The sequence below is a fragment of the Eretmochelys imbricata genome, chromosome 12 (genome assembly GCF_965152235.1).
Source record: "Eretmochelys imbricata isolate rEreImb1 chromosome 12, rEreImb1.hap1, whole genome shotgun sequence".
Lineage (NCBI taxonomy): Eukaryota > Metazoa > Chordata > Testudines > Cheloniidae > Eretmochelys > Eretmochelys imbricata.
In genome coordinates, this window is record NC_135583.1 from 42,594,178 (window position 1) to 42,621,559 (window position 27,382).

General features: G+C 44.9%; 1 protein-coding gene across 1 annotated transcript in view; it reads left to right on the forward strand.

Moving 5' to 3' along the window:
- The window catches only part of ZFHX3 (zinc finger homeobox 3), a 185,654-nt gene that overhangs the window by 33,510 nt on the left and 124,762 nt on the right, over positions 1–27,382 (forward strand). The window contains exon 3 of the mRNA XM_077831316.1: positions 24,601–24,832. Coding sequence (XP_077687442.1) covers positions 24,601–24,832 — 232 coding nt within the window. The remainder of the gene's footprint in view (positions 1–24,600; positions 24,833–27,382) is intronic.

The following is a 27,382-nucleotide window of genomic DNA, read 5'->3' on the forward strand; positions in this document are numbered from 1 at the left end:
TTTTAACAATGAGGGTAATTAAGCACTGGAACAACTTTAAAAGGGTTCTGCATCACTGCAAATTTTTAAATAAAGATATTGGCTGTTTTTCTAAGGACATGGTCTAGTTCAAACAAACTATTTCAGGGAAGTCCTATAGCCTGTGTAAGACAAGATAGCAAAGTAGATTATCACAGTGGTCTCTTCTGCTCTTCTGGCTTTATAGTCTATGAATATTTGAAATTGTTCCATGGCTTTCTTGAGATGAAAATGGAGTAAAGAGTTTCAAAAGTTTCTGGGTATGTATATTACAAGCCCACAGCTGAAGTGTGTCTTTGGGTAAATAACGCCATAAGCAAGGAGAATGAACATAGCCCTGCAGGATATATTCGGACCTACAGAGAAGCAATGACTGGTAGCGGCCTCAGTCCTCCTTTGTGATGCACAGTATGGATTTTTCAATGTTGTCTCTGATCTCTGTAGGTCTATATGTCGGAATGGATGAGATAAGATAGAAACTGGTTCAAATGGAATCCAGATCTTCTAGTTTTGAGCCTTTGATTTTTAGGAGATTCCTTTGCATTTGTCCCTTTTCTAGGTCCTAGGAAGCTCTGGATCTAGCACTTCAATGGAAAATGACAAAGCATCCATTTGTAGTTCTCTCTGCAGCTGATTAGTTCTCACATGAACTTCTTGAAGTGAAGGTACTAACCAAGGCAACACCTCAACATCCTGGCCTTTCCTGGCCAATGTCCCACCTCCAGCTATGGCCACCCCGATGCTTCAGAGGAAGGAGATTAAAAAAACAAACAGAAAGCATTGGGATGGAAAAATCTCCTCCTGACCCCTGCAGGTGACTGGCTGAAACCCTGAATCCATGCGCTTTCAGGTACATAAGACATAAACTAAAAGTGAGCCCAGGGCTACCAAGCCCTGTTCCTTGCCATTACAAGCAACCCCTTCATACAATTCCACTCAAACTTGTCCCGCTTTCTCTTAAAACTAATTAAATGGTCACCATAGCGCCTATTGCGAGGCTGTTCCAGAACCTCACCCCTCTGATGGTTAGAACCCTTCTAATTTCCAGCCTGAATTTGTGCATGGATAGTTTGATATTGTACTTCATCTTAAATAGCTGTTCACCCTCCCCGGACGTGTGTGGTCTGCCCTTGGAGTTGGAGAACCCATCTGCTGGAAGGGGAGTCTGAGGCTATGTCTGCACTGTGAAAATAAAATGTGTGTTGGTCACTTGAGTTAGACCAGCAGCAAAGACATGGCAGCTCAGTTTTTGGGTTAGCCGCTCAAGGCAAAACCTGGAGGGGGGAGCCTGGGGTTGAAGTCAAGCTGCTAACCAGAGCTAAAAGAAGAGTCACTGGGTCTTCACAGCTACTTTAACCCAAGTTGGCAATTTTTGCAGCGTAGTCAGACCCTGAGTCTTTAATCTGTGACTTGGGCTTGAGGACAACAGCTTCCTCACACATCCACAACCCTAGCAGGGTGTGCTGGCATTTCCCCTCTAGTTCTTTCCCCAAAGTTGGGAAACTCACTGAAACTCCCTATGTGGTGCTACTGGCTCAGCGTGATGTTGGGTAGAAGCGTGAAGGCTGCCATGATTGAAGCTCCATGTTATTGCTCCTGTCCCAGCAGAGGGTTAGGTGGGGCTGTGTTGTTGTGTGTCAGGGTCCAGCTGAGAGTTAAAATTAACATCCTGGCCACTGAAGATCTCATGACACCCTTCATATGCATGGAAGATTTCTGAATTCGATTTATACCGAATACCAGTGTTAATTACATTCTGCCTACTTAAATCTCCCCTGTGCGCTTTCTTCACTTTTTTCCATAGCTATTGTGTTGGTGTGATGCTGTTAAACAATCACCTCAGTTTACCGTAGAAACAGTAAACATTTCAGTGGAGGGTAAAGTAATCCCTCGGCATGTAATCTTAAACCCATTTAACATTTTTTTGTCCTTCTGAAGCTAAAAGTCCATTGTTGGTTCTACACAGGTGCAACTGGGTATTGCAGCACTATGGTATTGTGAGATGAAGGTAATGATATTTATCTTTAAACCGTATTTCACGATCTCTGTTGAATCCTCACAGCCCCTCAGTAGGTATCCCCATTTCATAGAGGACAAAGCTGAGACAAAAGAGGTTAATGGTCTTGTCTAAGGGCACATAAGAAGCAGGTTTCAGAACTAAGATCAGTGCTCTGGAGTTCCTGGGTGTAGCTCTGATGTTCAAGCAACAACTTTCTCAACACCATGATTAACCAGTCCTCCGAGGCGGAGCCACATCTAGAAGCTGGGTGCTCTTCTCTGTTTGGAGGCTGCTAGCAGTGCACAGCACCCTCCCTGAGGAGCGCAGAGTACAATTAAACAGAAGCAGTGATGGGCTTTGGAAATTGATCTGCTTTCTCTGCAGTTGTCTACATAGAAAAGCTCGTGCAGGTCCTAATTGGTGCAGAGTAGTAAAGTCACCCCTGCTCCAAAGTGAGCCAGTTCTGCTGGGAATTGTGTGTGTGTCACCCTCCTACTCATCTGTGTTCTCCTCAGGGACTGGGCCAGCTGGCTGTCAGGGTGGGTTGCTAGGAAACCAACATGCTTTGGTCTCAGTTTCCTTAGGACAAGACCCCAGCCAACACTTCAGGGCCTGAAACCAGCATGGATCAAACGGAAAATACAAAAGAACAAGTGGAATGCTGTGACCCCAAACCCTCCCCCCAGTCACCCAGCTCAAATTCTTTCCATGGGCTTGTGATTCTTAGAAATGAATCTCAAACAGTTAGGAAAGGGGCAGGCAGAGGGACCTGTGCCTGCCCATTTCACTTCAGGAGCAATTTCCTGTTTGCATAGGACTGGGAAGGTAGAGTCTGTAGATCCCACACAGCAAGACTTCCTTTCGCTTTCAAATTCTGAAGGCTTCACCTGTCACTCCCTCTTATTTCTGTGACTGCAGAGTGCAAGGTTTTGATTCTCTGCCCTGGGGTAGGGTGTGTCGTCTTTGAGTATCAGGACTCATGGTGAGGGGATAAATAGCAGGTAATGTATGATCTCAGTAAACCCTGATTGACCTTTCCCACTGATAGATTTGGAAAAGTCTGCTCCTGGGACACAAGGACAGTGCTAGCCCTGAACTCTCCTCAAATTTCTCAGGTCTAGTCAGGAAAAGTTTGGCAGCATAACTATGTCAGTTAGGAGGAGTGTGAAAAATCATAATCCCAGGGGCTGTCAAAATTCCTAGTGTAAACGTAGCTGTCCTGGCAAAACCCCCGACAGTCGAGCCTGGGACGTACAGCCTATTTCAAAGCACAGGCAGCTGTGAGAACTTAGCGCTTCTCCCAGTCAGAGCAGGGTGGCCCAGTCCCAGGTCGATGCTGTAAGCAGATAGAGCACCCTCTGGAGTCTGCCTGAGGAGACAAGTTAGCTGCCAAATGCTAACGTGTCTTTACTGAGCATGTGTAAACAGTTTTTTGTTTTTTTTTAAAGGCTCATAACTTGGCCAAATTGATGTGTTTTCATAGGAGCTGCACTAGGCACATCCCTGACACCAGTGCATCCTCTGTCAGATTTCAAGTATCTCCTCCAAAGTATTGAGGTGCTAGAGCTTCTAAAAATTCTCATTTTGTATAGGAGGGCCATTTTGAAGAGGAAGGTTGTACAGTATTTCTTAAAGGCAGTCATCCCCTGGACTCACCTAATCTTTCTTGGAAGATTTTGTTCCATAGCAGGATGCCCTCAACCAATAGGTAAAATAATCCTATTCTCTGTGTGAGACTGGAAGCTATTTGGAGCAGGGACTGCCTAGTCTTGTGTCTTTGTTGGCACCTCACTCTATGACGTATCCTTTATTATCCAAACTGTTCACATTCCATTCAAGTGATTTTATTAAATATTAACAAACTTTCATATCTATGCATGATATTAACACAGTTTGACATTGTGTTTAGCTCATAGCTATTATCAAATAGCTTCCTAACTCTGTCCACTAACAGAGTTTCCTTATGGGCTACTCATATCAAATTAACTAGGTGGGGAGGTTTGTGATGGTCCTTGGTTCCTGGGAGAGTTCTTTCTACAGTCTTGGGCCAGCCCCCAAGACAGCTTGGTCTCTTGCAAAGATGAACTTTGCCCTTATGGTAGAAAGTTCCATTGTGTCAGAGGAGTCAAGATGTCAACTATGATCTTCATCCTGGAGCTTTAGGCTCTTTTAGATACCCTGGGCCCAGGCCATTGAGTGCCTTGAAGATTAGGACCAAGACCGGGGTAGTCCATTATTTTTTTTTGTCATGGTCCAAATTTCTTAGTCAAGGTCCAGACTCCAGAGAGAATAATAATAATAATTAATGATAAGTAAGTGATTTTTGGGGTTCGTTCAAAAGCATTTGGTGGTCTGGATTTGGCCCACAGTCCACCTATTGACTACCTCTGACCTAGATCTTTAACTTTATTTGATATTCTGTGGAAAGCTAGCACAGGGAGTGAAGAACTGGTCTGATGTTTGTGGTAGCCTGTGTTGCTGAGAAATAGTGCTTTGTGCCAGCTGGAGTTTCCTAAGGCATGAAGGCTTCATTGCGAGGCATATTTCATTGCTGTAGCCCAGCCACGAGGTGACATAGGTGTGTGTAACTGAGGCTGGGTAATCCATCTCCAGGATGGAGCAGAGTCTCCTAACCAGCTGGACATGGCAGAAAGTTACTCTCAGATGCTTGACATCGGTGAGGACTGATGACTGAGGGCCAACTTAGGTCTGTATATTTTCATTGCCGCCCTTGTTAACGTTTGTGTAGGACAGCTCAGAACCTGATATTGTTCATCTCTGTGGTACTGGTATTCTGGTACTGGTACTCTCACTTACGGCGAGAGTAAGACCATAATCCTCTGGGGGCACTGTTGCTACTATAGGATTATCTCTTGGGATTCACTAAGGTACATTGCTGTTCTTCAACCTTTTTCATTGGTGAACCACCCCCCCCCATCCCCCCAAATTTTTGACTGGAGGTGCAGATACCTTTGGAAATCTTAGACAGTCTGTGGCCCTCCTGGGGTCCTCAGCTCACATGCTGAGAACCACTAGTGTAGGAAGTTAGTTATAAATAAACTGTGTGAAAACAGGATATTCATCAGTCTTTGTCATTGTCACAGTTCAGGGCAGCTGCACCTGTATTCTCCCTCTGAAGTCCAGCAAGGGCACCTCTCCTAGGCTTCTCTCTCTCCAGCCATCATCTCTCTTGGGCAGCGACACACATCTCTCCCTCCAGGTTGCACAGTTCCCTGTCTATGCTGTGAATTCCCCAGCAAGTCAGATCACTCATATCATGCTAAAAAGCTTACCAAATATCACCTTCCCCCATCTCCACAAGGGCTGTGGTCAGTGTCGGTCCTTCCAGCCATTCCCTAGGGATTGGGCCCACGCCTTGGACAGAAGTCCTGTCTGTTTGCTGGATCAGAAAAAAGGCCCTGAGTCTGTTTAAATTCAGGCCTTTTATCCAAAAGTCCTTTGTCGGCCTCTGGCAAATGCAGTTTGAACTAGCTCATGCAGGCATCCCCAGGGGTGGTAGTTCTCTGGAGGTGTTACCACCTGAGTGAATTTGCCTAATTACCCCACAGTGTTCTTCGTTTCATACAATCCCTAGCCCAAATGATACATAAACTTAGTACAGGAAATCTCCCAAAGCTATTGCAGGAGATTGCCGTATTTGTAACAATCACAACACTTATAGCTCTCATTTGATTTGAGGTAGTTGAAACAAATAGTGAGCAAAGAAAGTTTAATCTATGTCCAAAGTATTTCCTTGAATAAAATGAGCACAACCTAGTTGGGTCTGGCTGGCTCCAGTTTCCTGTGTAATTTTTGAAGCATTATTACACTGGCCCCTTGTTGTCCGCATGTCGTAGCCTGCAAAAATCTCCTGCAACTGCTCAGCTAGTAACATGATCACAAAGCAGTGTCTCATCACACCGAATAGTTGAGTTTCTAGCTCATTTCTTTCATATGAGTGCATAAAACCTACTGCAGTGCTTTCAACCAGAGCCTTCAGGAAGCTTTCTGCTAGTGAATGCATTGGGCACCAGCTCCTCAGTATGAGAGACAAGTTGGGTTTTTCTTTCTGCTCTGCTTTATCCTCTTTCCCCCAATCAAGCAACAAACAAAAATTACCTTGTAGAGACAGGTTTCAGAGTAGCAGCCGTGTTAGTCTATATTCGCAAAAAGAAAAGGAGTACTTGTGAGTACGTCGTCGGATGCATCCGATGAAGTGAGCTGTAGCTCACGAAAGCTTATGCTCAAATAAATTTTTTAGTCTCTAAGGTGCCACAAGTACTTCTTTTCTTCTTGTAGAAACACTTTGTGGTCAGTGAATCCACTTCAGGTTCCAGCCGTGCTTCCTTTCAGTCACTGCCTAGATTGTTCTCATGATGCTGGGATCCCTATTATTTCTGAATGCGGCATATGGTTTCAAGAGCCCCATGCTATCTGTTTCTTTTCCTCTGATTCTGTCTTTTTTTCACCTGAGTTACCCTGGATAGGAGCCCAGCCTGTTACACTTCTCTTGTCTGGCCTGCTTGCTTTGGTGCTGCAGCTGGACTTGTCCATGTGCTGCTTTCCTTTTACCTACCCCTCTTGGCTTGGAGCTGGGAGAGCAGCTCCTTCTCATAGTTGGGGGAGTGTAGATTTGTGTGCCAGTCTTGTCACCTTTACATGTACAGCACAACTGTTAAGAGCATCTCCAGCTGAGCATTCCTTCTCACATGGGGACGCTAAGTCAAGAGGGCCTGTCTGCTCACTGGTGGGTGTTTGGTTGATTTCCAGTTCTGATTCCATGTCACCTGAGGGCGTTCAGAGACTGGGAAACAAGAATAACTAATGACCTGAAAAAAGTCTCATATGAAGAGATTGAAAAGATGTAAACTCTGAATCCAGCATACAATTTCAGGAGCCCCTCTGTTTCTTTTCCTCTGATTCGGTCTCTTTTTTTTTCTCCACCTGACCATTTTCTCCATTGACTGTGTAGAGAAGATGACTAAGAAGAGGTATGATAAAAACGTACAAAATATAAAGGGTATTGAAATGGGGCATTTCCCTTCCCGCTCTCAAAATACAGGGACAAAGGTGACGCTCAATTCAATTGAGAGGTTGCAAATTTAAAATTGATGCAGAAATACTTCTTTACAACACACACTAAGACTGTGCAACTCACTGCCACAAAATAAACTCTTGCTCTCGGTGATAACAAGATTCAAAAAAGGATCAGACATTTTTATGAATAGCTAGAGCCAGACTTGTCCTAATGAATATTTTAGGAAAATTGTGGAAGAGATAAACCCTTGATCTTCAGGGCATAAGCCAACTTCGAACTATTAGAAGTTAGGCAGAAACTTTCCTTGGGAGCAGATTATTCTGTAAGTGTCAACAGCATGGTTTCTTGCACCTTCTTCTGAAGCAACTGATGATGGCCACTTTCGGATGCAGGGTACTAGATTAGATGGCCCTGTGGTCTGTTACATTCTGACAGTTCAAACATTCTGCTTTGGAAGAATGCCACTGCTATGCCCATTATCTCCATTGCGTGTCATTTCCAAATGTTTGCTTCAGGTTTTTGGTGGGGGGTGATATTGTAAACTGAGAGGCCCTCAAAGAGTTAGGTCTCATGGACATAGCTCACATCCTCCAGCACAAAAATGAATCTCTTGAAGCATTCTAGGTGTGTTTCTAATGACTGCATTAAGTGTCACACTCTGCAGACTAGCGAGGGAAGTGTGTTCACTTGTCCCCTCCACTGGAACTGCCTCATCCACCCCTTGCTCCTCTTGTGCTCTTCCAGAACAAGCTTTATTTATACCTTTCTGCATGGGTTAATCCAACCCAAAAGCAGGTAGGACAGTACTATTACAAAAACTCGATAGCAGTCTCTTAAAGATCCTCTGAACAAAAGATACATGCTTCTCAGAGGTCAAAGGAAGCTACTGAGGGTTTGCATTGCCGGGGGAAAGATGCAGACACATTTCAGTGGTAACATGGAAAATAAATAAATAAACCAGCTCTCCTCTTCCTCCTCCCTCCCCTCACTATTGTTGCAACCACTTAGAGCTGGCCTGCTGGATTTACTCAGTAGCATCAAACTCCATTTTATTAATCTGTATTTGAACATCTGTAGTACCTTTCAGCTGAGGATCACAAAGCACTTCAGAAACGTTAACTAAGCCTCATAACGCTGTAAGGTGGCAAAGGTAAGGGATCTTTAGTGTTTGCTTTTCCTGCCACTGAAATGCAGTAGTGTCTAGGGTAGGACTAAGCAACTTTTTAATAGACTTTGACCATTGAGGAGCGGAAGACGAATAGAATGTAACCATCTGAGGTGGGATTTGGCCAGGGAGCAGGAATAATATACACTTCTATTCAGTTACTCTGGGATTTTACCATAGTAGTAACCATATAGTAACTCTGATTAAAAAATCAAAATTAGCAGAAAACACAAATCTGATCTTTGGATTTTATTAAAACATTTGATATCTCAAAATCATGACCTGAAACATTCAAATTGGCTTGGGTAGGAACAGTGTTATGGGGGCTAAAAATAAACCAAACAGTAGTGAGGAACAGCAGTGACATGAGTTTGAATGACCTCTCGGGTACAAAGCTGGGTGGTAAGGCCAGTGTTCATTAACATCTTTCTTAATGATCCGAAAGAAGTAAACAGCATCCAGATGTAGTTCACTGATGATACCAACTTGTTAAGGACAGAGAAATAATTCTGAGGAATGTAGAGATACTGGGAACGTAAGCAGGAAATTATCAAATGAGATTCAACATAGAAAAATGCGGCTAATACATCTTGGGGAAGAGACTCTGTAATGAGGGTACTCTGAGCAAGGGAGAGATTGGGAAGCAGTGTTGCAGAAACAGAACTAAGGGTGACAGTGGGCTGTGAATCAGAGATGAGTTTGCAATGTGATATGGCAATAACAAAGCCATTGCAATAGTGCAGTTGTTCTCAAATTTCATTGCACTGTCATCCCCCTTCTGACAAGAAAAATTACTGCATGACCCCAGGAAGGGGGACTGGAGCCTGAACCCACCCAGAGCCCTGCCATCCTGGGGGGCTAAAGCTGAAGCTTGAGGGCTTCTGCCCTGGGCAGGGGCATGTAACCTTGGCCCACCTGCCCAGGGCTGAAGCCCTCAGGCTTCAGCCTGGGCCCCATCAAATCTAACAGCAGCTCTGGTGACCACATTATAATGGGATCATGACCCACTTCGGGGTCCCGACCCCACAGTTTGAGAACCCCTGAAATAATGGGCTTCATGTCCAGAGGCTTTGTATTGGGTAGCCAAACCTGGCCCTGGATGTGGACAGGATATAAGTCAGCATCTCATCTCCTGCTTCTTCCATTAATTTTTCCAGCAGATGTAACCATGCCAGAGCACGTCTTTTATCTGCCCGCTATTCACACCATTGCACCAATTAACCTTTCAGAGCCAGAATGCATACCTCCATTTCCCTTCTCTGGAGTTTATAAGATGGGCTCACCTGCAAGTTCAAGGCATCTGTGAACTTGAAGTATAACAGTCTTAGTTTTCACATTCTTTCTAAAAACAAAGGAAGTTTTCTGACCCAAAATGTTAAGATATTAGTGGTTATATTATTTAAACAAACATTATTACAATGTTAATTGTTTTTTAAAAAATAGTTGAAAGCCTGGAAATTCAGAGTGAAAATTTCAGATTGCTGAGCCTGTATCCACCTAACGTGGCCTGTCTGGCTAATTTTGTGAACTGCACCTTTGAATGTGAAATCTCCTGACATGTGTGTCTGGAGGGCAGGACTGGGAATCAATTCAAGATGGCGGCAAGGTTGCCAACTTTGTAATATTTAAAAACCAGACAGTCCAGCAGGAGTGCTGGAACCTCCCCTGCCCCTTGAGGTCTCACTCCTGCCCTGCCCCTTCCCCCTGAGGCACTTCCCCCCCATTACCTCTTCTTCTCCCCCCGCCTCCATCGTTCACTGCTTTTCCCCTCTTCCCCCCTCCATGCAGGGTCTGGTGGGACTCACCTGCAGAGCCGGGGCTGGGAGCTGCAGCCACCCAATTCAGGTAAGAGGTGGCCTGGCTGAGTAGGTGCCGGCACGGGTGATGATTTGATGCCTCCCCACCTGCCCTGCCCGCAGCGACCAGACTTTGGGTGTCCGGTCAGTAGATCTGACCGGACACAGTCAGGTGCCCTTTTTGACTGGACTTTCCAGTCAACAGCTGGACACCTGGCTACCCTAGCTGGCTGTCAGAGGGAATAATACATCCTCTAAACAGAAAGTAGGTTTTGCTCTTCCTGTATGAAAAGCTAACAAACAACCCTGCTTTCCTCTGTCTGAAACCCCCTGTTTTTCCAACCCCAGACTTCATATACCTCTTCCTCCCTCATATCAGCCACCAACACTCCTCCAGTTCACCTGATAGTTGTAGCTAAAGAACCAAAATGTGCCTGTTCATACTGTATAGAACAGTATAAGGAAGTAGGATCTTTGGGCCAGGGCCTGTCTCTGGCCATCACCTCCTTCCCAACCACAGGCTGGCTTCTTCCTGCTCCTCTCCAGCCCCAGCGAGATGAAGCTTTTTGGATGCTGGTTTCTGGTTCCTCCTAAGATGGTTGAGAGAAGAAATACATGGAGGAAGGACAAGTATTAACCGCTAGGGTTGGTACTGTGGAGTTGCACAAATATGGAGTTTGCAGAGCTTCATCTTGGTGCTGTACATCCTAAAACATAGGCTTTGCTGTTGCACTTGCCAAGGAGCAGCTTTTAAAAATAATGTTCAACATTTTCGTCCGTCGACAGTGACGGTTCCTCACGGAGGGCTAGCCCCTGGAAAGCATGACGTTTGTAAAGCTGTATCTGTTAGTGGCAAGCAAAACCTCCCTAATTTAGCTTCGTCTCAAACTTCCAAAAAAATTCACCTTTTGGCTGAGACTAAACAATTGCAAACATCACAGTATTTGATAGTGAAAGCTCCTGTAAGTACTGGAGATGTCAGTGCAGGAAAGCTTTCTTGTGAGGCTTTTAGTCATGTCTATTTGCATAGTGAAACTCTGTCGACTGCTTTGAAAATTTACCTGCTGATGTCCTTTATGTAAAACATGCATCACCTGTGCCAATTTTCCAACAGTATTTTAATCTCTGGGCTCTGGTGATCCAAGCTTCCCTCTTAAGCTTTGATTTGTACACAGCCTCTTGTTGGTTCTTTCTGCAATTTACACTTATGATCAACATTTGTCCTCGTAATGTAAATTGGTCGGGATTAAGGTTGCCTGCAAGCAGCATGGCAGTCTCACCTGTCCTGCTAAACAGCAAAGAAGTCTTGATGGACAAAGGTAAATAGGTCATCAGAGACTGCTGCAGTAGCAGCAGGGTCAGGGAAGGTGGATCGTGAGGTAACCGGAGAGGTCTGTTGGCTCCAGTGAGAGCAGGGAAGTGTAATGCCAACTCTTGTGACTCTATCATGAGTCTTGTGATATTTGGTGTTCTTTTTGAAGCTCCAACTCCTGGAATCAGGTAATTACGCTAGAATCTCAGCTTTCATTTAAAAAATAAGCAAATTCCTAGCCCTCCTGGTTGCAGAGAGAAGCTTGAAAATCCAATCAGAGTGCCCCGTAAAGGCTCAGAAACCAGAAGGCAAATGAAAAGACGACAAACCACCTGTATCACTTTTCCGAAAGTTAAATGAATTTTAAGCTAATAATGATTTTTGGGGTTTGACTTGGATATTTTTGAAGGTTTGGGGTTGGTGATAGTGAACAAAGTGGAGCAGCTGCTGAGCACGGAGGGCACTTTATAGTATCAATATTGAAAGACCTGGGTGCGAAACGGGGCACTGAGTGCTCAAGTCATTCCACTTCAATTCCTGGTTATTCCTGCAGTGGTAATTCACACACACATGCGGATAAGGGATGACAGTTAACGAGGGAGAGGCCTGAGAGGAGGACGACTGCCATGGTGGAATGTCCTGAAACGTGCTTAATATCCTGTGCACATTGCGTTAGTTTGTCTTTAGATTTTTAAAAGTGAAAGATGTTGACCAAAAGAAGTAAGTCTTGAGGTTTGAGAGCAACACTTGCCAGAACAGTTTTGATCCACGTATGTGGGACACTAGGAGACGTACCATTGACTGTGACTGTTTGCTCATTATTGAGCTTGCTAATGACAGTAGCATGCCACTGTGTTCATCTGCCCCGGTATTGGAGCATGTGCTTGTGAGAAACGTTCTATGGAGGATGTTCAGACGCAAGGCGATTGGAAAGCTCTTAGAAATTGTGTTCTTAGGAGGGAATTGCTCTGATATGGCTGCCAGTCTCTTAATGGAATAGTAATGGGAAAGCAGAAGACCATGACTGCAAGCAGGATGCCAAGTGAGCTGAGCCCCTTCACTACAACTGTCTTTTTGTCATGTGTTTATAAGGTCCCTAGCCCAAGGGGTCCTGGTCTGTGAGTAGGGACCCAAGGTGCTACCACAAGACAAATAATAATTTGCCAGATGGAAACTGGCACCTTCAGCCACCTGGTTTTACTCCATTCATGTCTCCTCCTGTTGTTTGTTTGACTCTTGGCCCCAGGACAGCAGTGTTTTCTTCCTCTTGATCCATGACTTTCAGAGGAGTAAGTGGCTGGTGGGTAAAGTTGAGCAAAGAGGCTTTCCAGGGACTTGCTAAAGAAAGTGGGAGGGATCCTGGTGATACTTTTACGCATGTAATGAGCATGCAGAGTCTTTCACCTACCTGACTCTGTGATGAATGATTAATTCATGTTCTCAGGCCAACTGTGCAATTAAGCCAAAAAGAGGAAAAAGTCCAAGTTAAATCTAATTTGGCCCCATCTTGTTTTCTGTTAATCTATGCTGTTGTGTGTCCGTCTGTCCCTGGAGAGTGTGGGGGGGCTTGCTGCTCACTGAAGCCTGCATAAACAATATCCTTGTTAAGAGCTGATCGGTTTAGGAAGGCCATGTGAAGAAGCCAGCCTGCCAAAGGCAGTGAAAACTGGTGCTGTTGCCTCCCTCTGGGCTTTAGCCCCTCCTCATTAAGCTGTTCCGGGCTATTGATTGGGAGCTTGTGTTTGGAAGAGTCTTACTTACTCCATGCATTATCTTGACAGATTGATCAGACCTGATTGAGAACCTCTTAAAGAAACGAACAGCTGTAATGGGAAAGTTGGACTCTGTCATCTGTTAGGATGATTCTGGGAGTGAGAAGAACAAGGCTGACATCTTGGAGCAATTGTATTTACAATTAACATGGCTGAAAACGATTGCCTCTATTGATCCCCCCTTCCTGCAATTACAGCCCCATTGTTTACATTCCAGCACTTCGGTTATAAAAAGGAAATTCAATAATTATTGCATTATTTAAAGTTAAAGTGCCACAGAGTTTGCTGGCTACGCTTGCTGGTTGATTTAACGTTCAGTAAAATCCATGTTGAGCTCTCCATCTTTAGGCTGAACAATATTGGCTTTTAATGAGACTTAAAGGGGTGGGGGAGCAAAACCCAGTCTGCTGGGTGTTCATCTGGGTTGTTTATGGGGGACACTCAAAAGCACTTCAGAGCAGCCAAAGATATTGTTTGTTCTTCCCTCTTCACCATGAGGAACAGCCTCATGGCCACCAGAGAGAGCATGTCTGGGCCAACCACCTTTCATCTTACTCTAAACCCCAATGGGGACATCTCCCCTCCCTTGCTTCCCTCTACTGGCATATGTGGGGCACACAGGGGAGATTGAAGGTTCAAGGGGGTTATTGATAGGCCAGTAATGAGGTAGAATGAAAAGCTTTTCTCCAAAGTATGAAAAGACTGTGATGGGTCTTATCCTTTCTGGGTAAGATGGCTTGCTTTTTCCAACAGGCTGATCCAGGACTCAATAAATAACTAAAGGAGGATAAAGTAATTAATGCAAATAAACATGGGTTTATGGAAAATAGATCCTGTCAGACTAACTTGATCTCTCTTTGAGATAGCACATTTGGTTGATAAAAGTAATAGCATTGACATAATGTGCTTAGACTTCTTAAGGTGTTGGACTTGGATTCCCACAGGGATCTGTTCTTGGCCCTACGCTATTTAATATTTTTATCAATGACCTGGCAGAAAACATAAAATCATCACTGATAAAGTTTGCAGATGGCACAAATTGGGGGAGTGGTAAATAATGAAGAGGACAGATCACTGATTCAGAGCAATTTTGATTGCTTGGTAAACCAGGCACAAACAAACAGTGGCTAAATGTAAATATATGCATCTAGAAACAAAGAATGTAGGCCATACTAACGAGCAGAGGGACTCTATTCTGTAAAACAGTGACTGAAAAAGATTTGGGGGTCGTGGTGGGTAATCAGATGAACGTGAGCTCCCCGCGTGACTCTGTGGCCCAAAGAGCTAATGGGATCCTGGGTGCGGAAACAGGAATCTCAAGTAGGAGAGGTACTGGTATGACCTCGGCTGGAATCCTGTGTCCAGTTCTGGCCCCCACAGTTCAAGAAGGCTGTTGATTAAATTGGAGAGGGCTCTGAGAAGAGCCATGAAAATGATGAGAGGATTAGAAAACCTGCCTTATAGCGATCGACCCAGAGCTCGGTCTATTTATCTTAACAAAGATGACTTGATTAGAGTCTAAAAGTATCTATGTGGGGAACAAATATTTAATAATGGGCGTTTTAGTCTAGCAGAGCAACAGATAACATGATCCAAGGGCTGGAATTGGAAGCTAGACAAATTCAGACCGGAAACAAGACGTAAATTTCTAACCGTGAGAGTACTTAACCATTCGAACAATTTACGGCATGTCCTGGTGGATTCTCCATCACTGGCAATTTTAAAATCATGATCAGATGGTTTTCTAAAAGATTTGCTGTTGGCGTCATTTTGGGGGAGTTCTCTGGCCTGTGTTTTACAGGACATCAGACTAGGTGATCTTAGTGGTCCTTTCTGGCCTTGGAATCTATGCAGTATTATCTTCAAGGAGACAGGTTAGACGATGGCAGCTTCGAAGACCCCGTCCAGAGACACAGGGCTCTTCTCAGTGATGCTGTTGTCAGGTGTTTGACACGTGCATGAAGGTGTACTATAATTCCTGCCAGGTTCAGTTATTGCCAAGCAGGATTTAAGAATGAGAGGATCCTCTTTAGGGGGAAAAGAAAGCGAAGACCTGCAGAGAGAACCTTGGCAAGAGCATGTTTGCACCTCTTGTGATATTTGATGTTTTTCTTAAGGTCCCAGCTATGGGGGCTGTGATCACATCAAAATCTCAGCTTTATTTTTTGGAGAGTGGGGAGGGAGAGAATGTTTCTAGCCATTAGAGTTGTGTAGAAAAATGTAGACAACATGAACCTTAAAGGCTCAAAAGGCAAACAAAGACCTAAATTTGTTTTTAAAAACCTCATGGTTTGTTCAGTGATTGGGATTGGCAGTACTGGGAAATCTTGACTTTGGGGAGAAAATTTTAGGGTGAAGACTATGATGTTTGGTTACAAAAATGACCAAAGAACCCAATTTGCAGACAGGTGTGGGACAGAAAGTCTGGACTTTATACAGTGTGTGCAAACTGTTTAGAGCAAGGTGGGAATTCCTGCTTGGAAGCATGTATAAAGGCAAGTAAATAGAGGTCTTTCAAGGTGAGGGTGTGGAGATCACTTCTTTGTGAGCAATACACAGTTGAAGGACATGGGAGAAATTTAGAGACAGTGAAAGTTCTTCTGTTGAACCTGCTGCAGTGAAAATAAATTATTTCTTGTTCCTGCAGACATCTGGACAGGCAAGCCCAGCACGGGGTTGGTGGTGAGCAGGCCACCCCCTTTCAGCAGTCAGGAAGCATGTGTTCTCACTGTAGTTAGTTTCCCCAGCTTCTCAGATGGCTCCAGGAAATTCCAGCAGGGGTGCAGGTGTGAAAGGAGAGTAAGATGAATTGAGCCAGCTCTGATTTTTATGGAGTACTTGGAACAGGCCAGCATCAGACAGCTGCTTCCACATGACTTTCATTAAGGATCCAAATTCTTGTGTACAAGTATTGTATGATTTATCTAGTGCATCTTATGGCTCTGAGCTGTGGGGAGGGGGGAAATTTTGAGGCATCTAAGATCTTCTGAGGGCCCTGATCCCTTCCCCGAGTCACAATATTCTGCATACATGGGTCCTAGCCTCAGGTTCTAGGGATCAATATTTTGGCGTCTTATCTAGATTAATAGATTATAAAGCCAGAAGGAATCACTGTGATCATCTAGGCTGACCACCTGTATAACACAGACCAGAGAACTCCCCTGAATTAATTCCTCTTTGAACTCACGCAGATCTCTTAGAAGAATATCCAGTCTTGATTTTAAAATTGCCAGTGATGGAGAATCCACCATGATCCTTGATAAATTGTTGCACTGGTTAATTAATCTTGCCGTTAAAAACATGCAGTTTATTTCTAGTTTGAATTTGTCTAGCTTTGACTTCCAGCCATTGGGTTGTGTTCTACCTCTTTCTGTGAGACTGAAGAGCCCTCTATTATCAATTTTTGTTCCCAGTGTAGGGTATATATAAACTGTGATCAAGTCACCACTTAACCTTCTCCTTTTTAAGGTGAAACGGTTGAGGTCCTTGAGTCAGTCCATTGGAAGGCAGGTTTTCCAATCCTTAATTGTTCCTTTTGCTATTCTCTGAACCCTCTCCAACTTACTAACATCCTCTAGCTTCGCTGGAGTTCCTCATCGCATACAGAGTTACAGCCTGGTGGTAAAAATGGAATCCTTATGGGCATGTGAAGTGCTTTCCACATAACCCCAGGGTCAGGAATTTGTATCTATTGTATCCAGTGGGCCCCAAACTGTGGGGCATACTCCCCTAGGGAGCCACGGAGGAATATTCAGGGGAGCATGTGGCGGGGCCAGGGCGAGCTCCCACCGGGGGCGAGGAGGGTACGCCACGCTTCCAGTCCTGCCGGCAGACCAGCTCTGCCCTCATTCCCTCTCTGCCCCCAGTCCAGCTCCTCCTCCATCCCCAGTTCCACCTTCAGCCCACGCTCCACTGCTGAGGAAGCCTTGGCTGTGCAGTAATGGAGGGGGGGCACGGACAGAGTCTCTTACTGGTAAGGGGGATGTGACTGGAAAAGATTGTGCACCACTGCAACGGGCAGACTGAATTCAGAGGGCCACATTCTACCCTCCACGGTCCCTGTGTGACCCTGTATTATTACATTCAAATCCGGGGAGAGACTGTCCCTTTGTCATTACAGCAACAGTGCTGTCCTGTTTCCAAGGTTTGTTCCTGAACCCCCACTAGTCAGGAGTTGGAGGCAATGAGGCTGGCATGTGCTGTCCACCAAGACCTCGCTCACACAGGCTAATGGCAACAGCTGTCAGTGTGCCAGTACGTGTGTACACAAGGGCTTTTGAAGTAGTTTATATTCTTGGTTTTCTCTTTTTGTCCCCTCTTGGGGAGAGGCAAGTGCTAAATGGGACGTATCTGTCTAGATGCAAGTGTCCCTGAGGCCTGGTAGACTGAAGTGTTTTGTGCCTGTATTTGGCTCCTGCTCGCCTTCCTCTTGCAGCCGTGTTTGGTAATTCTTTTAACATCTCTCTTTAACTGACATTTACCAGTGCATCAATTACAGCAACTCCAGTGCTGGAAAGAAGGCTGCGTGAGAGGAGAGGTGCAAGCCTTTGCTCTTTAACATTACTCCTTTCTTTCACAAGACCTCTTAGAGGAAAACTTGTCTCTAATAGTTCTAAAAGAAGAGAATAAAGACCCCTCTTTGGGCACTGATCTTCAGCACACCAGGGAAAGTACTGGATAATGTTGTTCAGTCAGCTATCATTCTTGATATGAAATGAGTCCCATCGATTTGTAATACTAATGTACTGCCATGAACCCTCAGCCAGTTTAAGTAGTATAGAGTGACTGAAGAAAAATCAACCCTGGGGGGATGCAGGGGAGAGGGAGCACTCTAGTTATTTATGTTGAGCCTTTGGAGGAGTATCACAACATATCACCCTGACAGGGTAGAGCAGGCATGTTTAAAATGATCCCTTTGCAGCAGCAGGTTCCCCCAGTCCACCTGATCCCTCCGGGCTCAGGCAGAATGCCTACACCGTCACCTCTAAGAGACTGGAGGCAAGAAACAAGAACTGAAAGCAAGCAAACCAGCTCTCTTGGACTGAGGCGGCAACGGGTGGGAGTTCTCTCTCCGCAGGGTTCCCTCCATGGGATCTGAGCAACATTAGGGGAGAGAGGGAGTTTTTTCCAATTTTGCTGCTGCCCAAGCCTCCAGCTATCCATCTTCCTTTTCTCTTTTTGTGGGACTCAGAAGGGAGAGTCCCAGGTCTGTGGCCCCTGGATGGGCAACCAGAGAGGAGCCACACTACTATGTACCACCTGGTCTCTGCAGGTGAGGAGCCCTGATCCTTGGTACTTGTAATGGGTTAGAGAAGTGAGGCTGCTTTTTTGTGGAGCTTAGGAGACCGGCGGCACCAGGACTCTTCTGTAGGGTGGTGGGTGGGAACTGGTTAGCAGATCCCATGGCCAGCAGACTTACGGGGCACCATTGACCCTCTAAGGTTTGTTAGGGTTGGGGCTCCAATCTTGTGAGGTCCCTGGGGTCTGCCGTAGCAGCACTCCTCTCCAGCAGACTTTAGGATCTTCTAAAATAAAAACAGGGAGAAGTTCCCACAAGGTGAAGTGAAGGTTGCAGACATAGTCTGTTGTGTGTTTCTAAAAAATAATAAACATTACAAAGCAGGCAATTCAGAGTGAATGTTGCACTTTCACAACAGGCTAGAGTTACGCTTTACATCGCCACCAAACCTTTAACTCGGACACACTGAAGATGGCTCGTGGATTTTAGGCAGAAGAGAGCATTTCGTTCCACTGCACTGTCACTGGGAAGTGCAAGTCTAGTGTCTTAATGCTACAGTAGGAATTGGCTTCCTGCACAGTATTAGTAATAAATTTACTGTACATATTCAAAAGAACACTTCCAAATTAAAAGCAGACCTGCTATGCTCAAGTTAGCAGTTCAAATGTGGAAGAGTTGTGTGTTAATTAACAAATTAAAGATAATTATGTGGTTAAGGTGTCCTCCGTTATTAACCCTATATTTTAAAAGGTGTTTTATACATATGGGTCTGGATAGGTTTAGCTAGTTTCTGCTTAATGCATTTATTTGTATTGCAGTAGTGTCTAGAGGCCCCAGCTGAGATCAGGGCCACATTCTCTCTTACTGTGTACAGTGCCTAGGAGAGAGAGAGTCTCTGCTCTGAAGAGCTTGCAGTCTAAATACAAAATAAGGAGGGGAAGGAAGGTAACATGCAAGCAGAGTGAACAATCTGACGGTTGCAAATGTCCTGTTAGCTCCACAGTTTTAAAAAAGAATGGTGGGTGGGGTTTGTTAGGAGGGGATGGGGGCATTGAAGGGATGGAAGAAAAGGGGAAGGGAAGGAAGGAGAAATGGAGCATAGTGTCATTCCTTCTCTCATTTGTTTAAAAATTACATTGTCCACAGTGATAGGCTGTGAACGTTTATTGTGCTGTTGCTTGTCAGAATACAAGCCGACACAACCTTCCAGGACAGATGTTCATGAACAAGAATTGGAAAGTTAGTCGATCAATCCAAGGGTCAGTTTCACAATCACTCTCTTAACTGATTTCTTTCACTTAGAGCAACTGAGCAGATTGATTTCTTTAAGATGAACTGTAAAAATAACATTAAGCAACACTTTCTTAATCAGTCTGAGAAACTACAGAGTTACAATGTAGGCTGTCTAGTTATTTGAGTGTGAGTCTGCGGTTTACTGTGGAAATAGTCTTAACTCTGTCCTGGGTTTCTAAATGTCTGGTGGTTGTTTCTTTTAAACTCTAACCATATTGAAAGCTCACAGGCAGACAAAATGGTTGATGCTAATATCTTTACTATAATGTAATATTTTGATCTAACAAAAAACATTTGACATATCACTTCCTTTGTCATTCTGACTTCCAGCCTCCAAATGAAACAGGGTAGGTTCCTCCACAGTCTAACTTTCTGATACAAACTGTATATAAGGAAAACTATCTTGCTTGCATCTATTTGCTGCTACTCTTTGCTGTCTTGCTTGAGCAGGATTTTGTTGTTGTTGTTACAGAGGATGGAATCAGGGTGTATGTTTGATGTGGGAATAAAATGAAATAGAGAACCCAGTTTCTCAAAGGCAAATTTCTTGTTTTCTGATTAGCTTTTCTTCTTCATCTGCTAAAGAGCTAATAATGTGTAGGGCTTCTTCTGTGGCCAGGTACTAGAGATGGTAATGTACAGGGGTATTTCCTCCAGGCTTCAGAAATGTTCTAGTGTTGATATACAACCAGCTACACACTGAGACACACTTTTGGCATTGTAATCCTTCCCCAACTGCCCTCTTCCACAGGGACATCAGATGGCTTTGCATTGAGGTACTAGATGTTTCCTCATTGAAGGACTGGGCAGAGTTGTTTTTGATTTTTGTGTGTAAGAGTAGGTGTTGTGAGCTGCATGTGTTGTTGTGGTTCGTGTGTGTACAGTAACAGGCCTTATTCCCCTAGGAAGCATCACTTGTGACCCTTATGGTTTCTGTCAGAATGTACTTCTGTCTGTTTCTACTTTAAAGTGGAGCTTTGACTAAATCTAATCAATATTTTGCATTCCATGCGTGAAGAACCAGATGTTAGAAGTTTCCTATTGTTGGAAGGCAGGGTAGGAGGGTGGGGGTGAACAGCTCCTTCAGATTTACTGAAATCGATGTTCTCTGAGCGAAGTTGGTTAGTTTTCTTTTGGAACAATATATCCTTTTGATTTTTTTTCAAGATGAATTATCGTCTAATGAAAGTTCTTGTTTAGTCTTTTGAATTTGTGCTTTGTGTAAGGGAAAATTCTCATCTGGGGAAAGCTTTACTACACGATGGACCATTAACAGTACTTATCTATCTGTGTGTTTCAGCATTTTCAGTAACACCCCAGCTAAAAATTGCAGGTGTGTGACTTTCACCCAGTTCACTCCTCTCGTGTAACCCTGCAGTAAAATCACAGCACTGTATGTGTGACGGCTGTTGCTTCCATGGCAGACTGATGCTGTAGGTCACACAGGATTTTGACTTCACTACAGGATGCAGTAGCAAGTGAAGGGGGCCTGAGAGGGGCAGGGTCTCTGACTACAACCCACATCCTTGGAACAGGCACACAGGGAGCATCGCAAATGAGCCACATTTATTAAGTTGTTTTAAAATATATTTCCCCAGGATGTAAGGCCCCCACACCCCTGTCAATCAAAGACTGAAAATTGTGCCTCTGTCTCCCATGGAGACCATGTCCATAATACTTTTCTGGAACCTTGTATAGTGGTAGCAATGATCTTGCAACATTCCTGGTCAGGAAGTACCTTATGAAAGGCTAGGAAGAAAATCCCCCAATGTCAGGTTATTCCAGAAGGGTTCCTTGCACTGTTTCGAAGCAGCTGGTACTTGTTGCAGTCGGAGACAGGAAACTGGGTTAGATGGACCAGGTTAGCAATTGCTACATCTGTCTCTGTTCATTCAGGGTCTTAGAATTTGAAATTTGTACCACCAGGACTTAGAAGGCTTCTTCGCTCAAGGGAGCAAATAGTTTTCTTGTAGCCCCAATGAGCAGGAAATCCGGGGCTGGTGGTAGGAGTGTGATGCAGAAATCTGAGCTGGACAGGACAAGGCACTGGGCTGGTTGAGCTGGGCAGGACACTGTCAAATCACTACTCCCGTGCGTCTTTTGTTTTTTATATCTGAAGCAATTGCTCTTTTTCTGGCTATAGCATAGGCTAAGTTAATGCACACAGACAGTAGAGATTAAGCAGAGGAAAGAGGAGTAAAATGCCCACAAGAGAGAGCGCTCTGGAAAGTTTCTTTGAGGGCAGCAGAGGGATTGGTGCCTTGGTGGATTCTTCAGATACTACAGTGAATTTAATTAAATACATTATGATCCCAAATGAGACTATTCTAATTAGCTGGATCAGGAATGCATTTATTCTCTTCATGCACCCCTTCTGGTCAAAAGCAGCAGCTCTAGCTCCTATCTAGTTTTAAGCATGTCCTTAGCTTGGAAGGATTGTTTATCTCTTCGGCACCCTACTGCAGATCCCTATCATCCAGACATAAAGAGTTGGGTAATGTGTGTCTTTAGCAGGACATCTATACCTTAGCCATCGCTGGCAGGTACAACGAGGCAGCTGTCTGAAGTCTAGGATAACCTATCCTCATATAGGTAACGCTTTTTGGTGACAGAATGCAAATGAATGCAGCCCAAGATTGGTTGACGTAAATTTTCCCCAAGTAGAACAAATGGGAAAGAAGGATTTCCTGGGCTGATATGGAAGGTGAGGAGCAGCTGGTTGTGGGGCTGTGTGCTAAGAATGGATACTTCCAGGCTTGCGGTGCAGGACAATATTGGAGAGGATTCGGGTTATTGCTGAATTGCAGGTTATTGCAGGTACAGGCGGTAATCCGAAATGGCTTGGCCTGGGAATTCTTCCTTGACCTTTGACCTTGTGTCCCTGCTTCACCTTAGCAGGCAGGCAGGAACAAAATGCCATGGGAATGGGGAATGCTAGTGCAGAATATATGGGAACAGTACAAACTCAACCCAAAAATGAGAGAGCAAAGTGGGGCAGCCCTCTGCACAGCTAAGAGGGCGAATTCTTGCCCGTGTCTTTCTCTAAGAATTTTGTTCCAGCCTTTGGGATTCACAGCAATGTGGTAAATAACATTTACCCCTTTCCCCAGTGTGCTGGGGATTCTGGGTCTGAGAACTGACAGGTTTCATTTGCTGATCGGGGGGGTAAACTGTCCTCCACTGGCTGGCTTGGCTATGAGGTCTCCATGTGGGAGGGGGAAGCTTTTCTGTAGCTTGCTCTGAATTACTTGAAAAGGAGGTTGTTGCTAGTGCGCTTAGTCTCTGGCCGTCTCTCTGAGGTCATACTGCTTCTTTTGTCCATTTCCGAGGGAATGGACCCTGGGGTGGTAGGCGTTAAACCTTCTCTCTACAAACAGAAAACCAGGGGATGCACATACTCAGCAACTCTGCTCTCGTGTGCTCTTTCCAGGGTCTCTTGGAATTGGTTCATTGCAACCAAGGGCTGCTCCTCTTTTATTCCTCTGTTTTAGTTGAGCATTTATCAGATGTAATTCTGTCTGTTGGACATAAGACCAGAGCTCCCTCTCTGATTTCCTCCCTGGAACCGCTTGATTGAGAGAGACTCTTGCCAAATTCCATACGTAGGTTTTGAACAGTTTTTTAATGTTGGATTGGTCATTTTCTTTCAGTGAAAAGGCTTGATCTCTGTAGTTGCTGATATATTAGTTACAGCACATGCTTATCTCCCCTGATGACTTTCCATGGAAGCAAAGAGTGGGAAGTTCTGTTTTAACATCCCCAAGTGTAGGAAGACATGGATTTCAGCTTTCTCCATCATTTACTACATTTTGCCCCTCATTTTCTCCTCTCCCTCTCTTGGGACAGCCCCAATCCCTAATATCTGTAGCCTCCCGCAAAACTTCAGTGCCTTTCAGTGATCAGTTGTGGGAGAGGAGCACTGAAGCACAATGCACAATGGGTCCCCATCAGCGTGAAAATTTGTGTGGTCACTGTCAAATCCACTTTTCCTGCCATTCAACTTATAATCCTATAGGGCATGAGGTCCCCTTTAAGTACAGCTTTCAGCCCTCCCAGATTCCCCTGTGTAGCCGGGCCTCCAAGTGAGGGACACGGCAGAGGAGGGATGGAGGCACTCCGTATCTGCAGGGATGTGTGTGATAGTGGGCTCACTTTTCACATGTATGATGCTAAGCTCTTTGACTTAGTACTTCCACTTGCACTAGTGGACAGCCACGAGCAGTGAGTTATTGATGGTTTGTGTGGGACTTAGGATCAAAAATGAAGGTTGACCCTTATTAGTTATAATTGCAGGCTCTGCAGAGATGGTTTTCGGTGAGATTCAGTGGCTGAGGAATCAAGAGGTTGTCCTGTGCTGCCCTGACCACTGAAACATCATCTCACTGCTGTGCAAAAAGCAGCCTTTCTCTTGGTTCAGATCCACCCTTCAAATGCCCCTTTCCACCAGGCCTATGAAAGATAAACTTGGAGAGAAGTGGGTTAACAGACCCATTCACTTAAAAAAAACAAACCAACAACTCTGGAGTTCTTGATGGCCCTTTTTGCCCTCCAGTGCAATTTATAGCTGAACTGTTTTGTCTGTACGGCTAGATTACAATCTCTTGGGGGCAGTGACTGTGTGTTTTGTACAGTGCTGAGCATACTGGCAGCCCTTTAATAAAAAAAACAAAACAAACAGTCCTATGCCCACTTGTATCGCTCCTTTGCCCAAAGTCAGCCCAGCCTCTCTCTAAGTGCTGTTGCTGTCAGTCAGTACAACAGTGCCAGGAAATCCCCATTCATGGTTCCTTCATAGTACTCTCAACAGAGGAAATTCTTGCTCTTGCTCTTGTTCTTGTTCAAGGTGCGTTCCTGCTAGTGAGTTTCCAAGAAACCTTTTGGGAGCTTCAAGTGCTGTAGCCCATATAGGTCGGGGATGGGACATTTTCTAACTCTGTCACTCATGTGTCTCTGCTTTGTTCTTCACAGCACCTTCAGCATCATGAGAGCGGGGTTGAGGGCGAAAGCTGCTATTATCACTGTGTCCTCTGTAACTATTCCACCAAGGCCAAGCTGAACCTTATCCAGCATGTGCGCTCCATGAAACATCAGCGCAGTGAGAGCCTGCGCAAACTGCAGCGCCTCCAGAAGGGCCTCCCGGAGGAAGAGGAGGACTTAGGTCAGATCTTCACCATCCGCAAGTGTCCAGCTGCTGATGCCGGTGAGTGGCATTTCTTAGCTATTGCTATTGACTGGTGTATGTTCTGACATTTGACTTGGAGAGTTGGTCTGCAGAATTTCTCAGCCAGCTTCAGAATTTCCTTGTCATGGTCTCTCTTCCTCTTTCGAGGTGACAGTATGTATTACAGTGGCCTTACAGGCCTAAGCCAGGGTCAGGGGCCCATCGTGCTGGGTGCTGTACCAACACATCAGAAAACGTGATCCCTGCCTCAGAGAGCTTACAGTGTAGGGCTCCAACCCCGTGACGACTTAAACACGTTTAATTTCGTGTATGTGAGTTGTCCCATGGGCTTCAGTAGGACTAACTGCATGTGTGAAGTTAAGTACATGCATAAGTCTGGGACCTAAAATAACTAGGGACATAAGAGAATGAGGGATAAAATCAAATTCGGTCACCTTTAATAGGTGGATATTTGCATTTTTTCCAGATAATTATAAATAGGGCCTTACCAAATTCACAGTCCATTTTGGTCAATTTCAGTTATAGGATTTTAAAAATCACAAATTTCATGATTTCAGCCATTTAAATCTGAAATTTCACGGTGTTCTATTTGTCAGGATTCTGACCCACAAAGGAGCTGTGGGGTGGTCACAAGGTTATCGTGGGGGGGTTGCGGTTCTGCTACTCTTTCTTCTGACTTGCTGCTGGCGGCAGCGCTGCCTTCAGAGCTGGGCAGCCGGGGAGCGGTGGCTGCTGGTCAGGAGCTCAGCTCTGAAGGCGGAGCTGCCCCCAGCAGCAGTGCAAAGGTAAGGATGGCCTGGTCTGGAATTGCCACCCTTACTTCTGGGCTGCTGCTGGCAGGGCGCTGCCTTCAGAGCTGGGTGCCTGGCCAATAGGCACCACTCTCTGGTTGCCCAGCTCTGAAGGCAGCACAGAAGTAAGGGTGGCAATATCACAATCCCCCTAAAATAACCTTGCGACACCCCCCCCCCCCCCCCCCCCGCCTTGCAACTCCCTTTTGGGTCAGGACTCCCAATTTGAGAAATGCTAGTCTCCCTCATGAAATCTGTATAGTACAGGGTAAAAGCACGCAAAAGATCAGATTTCACTGTCCATGATGCGTTTTTCCTGGCCGATTATAAATAGGGGTCAACTATGCCATGTGCCCCTCACATCTTCATTCACTGATTGATTTCCTCTGGGTATTGCAGCGGAGGTGGCTCTTGAGGAGTTTGGAGGAGGAGAGGATAGTGTCCTACAGACTGGTTCGGAAGGAACATTCCATGTGTAAGGGGCAGTGTGGAAGAAAGGACAGTGATGTTTATGTGAGACATGGCAGGGAGCTGGAGGAGGGGTTTAACAGGGTGCGTAATTAGGGATGGCAAGAGAACAGGAATTCGGTTTCACAAAAGTTTGTTGAGGTTTGGACATTTTGTGTTCTGTATTGGAATGAAACCAAGACCTTGCAAAACTTTGTGTGTGTGTGTGGCCCTTAACATCCCAGAATAGCCAATAGTCAGGACACTTGCCTGTATTATGGGGGAGACAGATTCATGTCTGTGCTCCTCCTGATTCAGAGCAGGGTCTCGGGGGGTTTCCTACATCCCAAGTGAGTGCCTGGGCCACTGGAGGACTGGCTGTTTCTCTCCCTCTCTCCTTTTGACCATAAATTCCATCCTGGGCCTCAAAAACCTTCCCGATGAAAGTTTTGTTTTTGATTAATTAGCATTTTTTGGGTTTTTTTTAAAAAAAATCGTATTTGTGGAAAGATCCCTGACCAGCCATATCATAGGGACTGATCTCAGGGTGCAGTCATCCAGACAGGGTGAACATCTGGATGAACGCTTATATTGTGTGGATAGAAAAAAAAAAAATGCAGATCTTAGAAATGTGTTGGTGGATGAAGGGTTTGGTGGTTGCTGATATACATGTTGATCAAAGAGGAACTGAAATGCTTGAAAATACCTGAATAACCAAAACAAAAGATTTCAAATCACTAAGGGTTAAATCTGGTTTTATAACCTGAGTACCCAGTCTGCAGGCTCGGGGGTTCTGTGGAGGCGGAGAGGAGGGAATCCAGCTCCTCATAGGTCACAAAAGCAGTGAAAATATACTGTGCTGCCACATCACCCCTGGGGCTGCAATTGCGGCTGCAGCTCCTTGGCTTTCCCTGTGTGGGTGAGAGGAGATTGCTGGAGGCGACCTTGTGCTCCACCAGGGAAGATCTTTCTGTTTCCCAGTAAAACGTATTGACGTGTGATAGACGACTCTGTGTATTTTGTAGCACATGTAAGTTTGATAAAGGTGAAATGCAAAAGAGAAAAATAATGACTTGGGCCCTTTATGCTGTTTAAAGAAGGGTTGAAAGCCTTTTTTCAAAGAAACACATTTTCTTTTTCTTTTATTTTAGAAGTTCAGGACTTGTCTGTTTTTCCTGGAAGACTTTATGAATAAATGGAGAACTGTTAGGGTTATGACATCACAGGTACTGAGGTAGTGGAACCTGACTAGCTGAGAGGGAAAGGGAATTTTGGAGTGTTTTAAAACTTTTTTCAACACTTATTTAACTAAAAGTCTTACAAACATTGG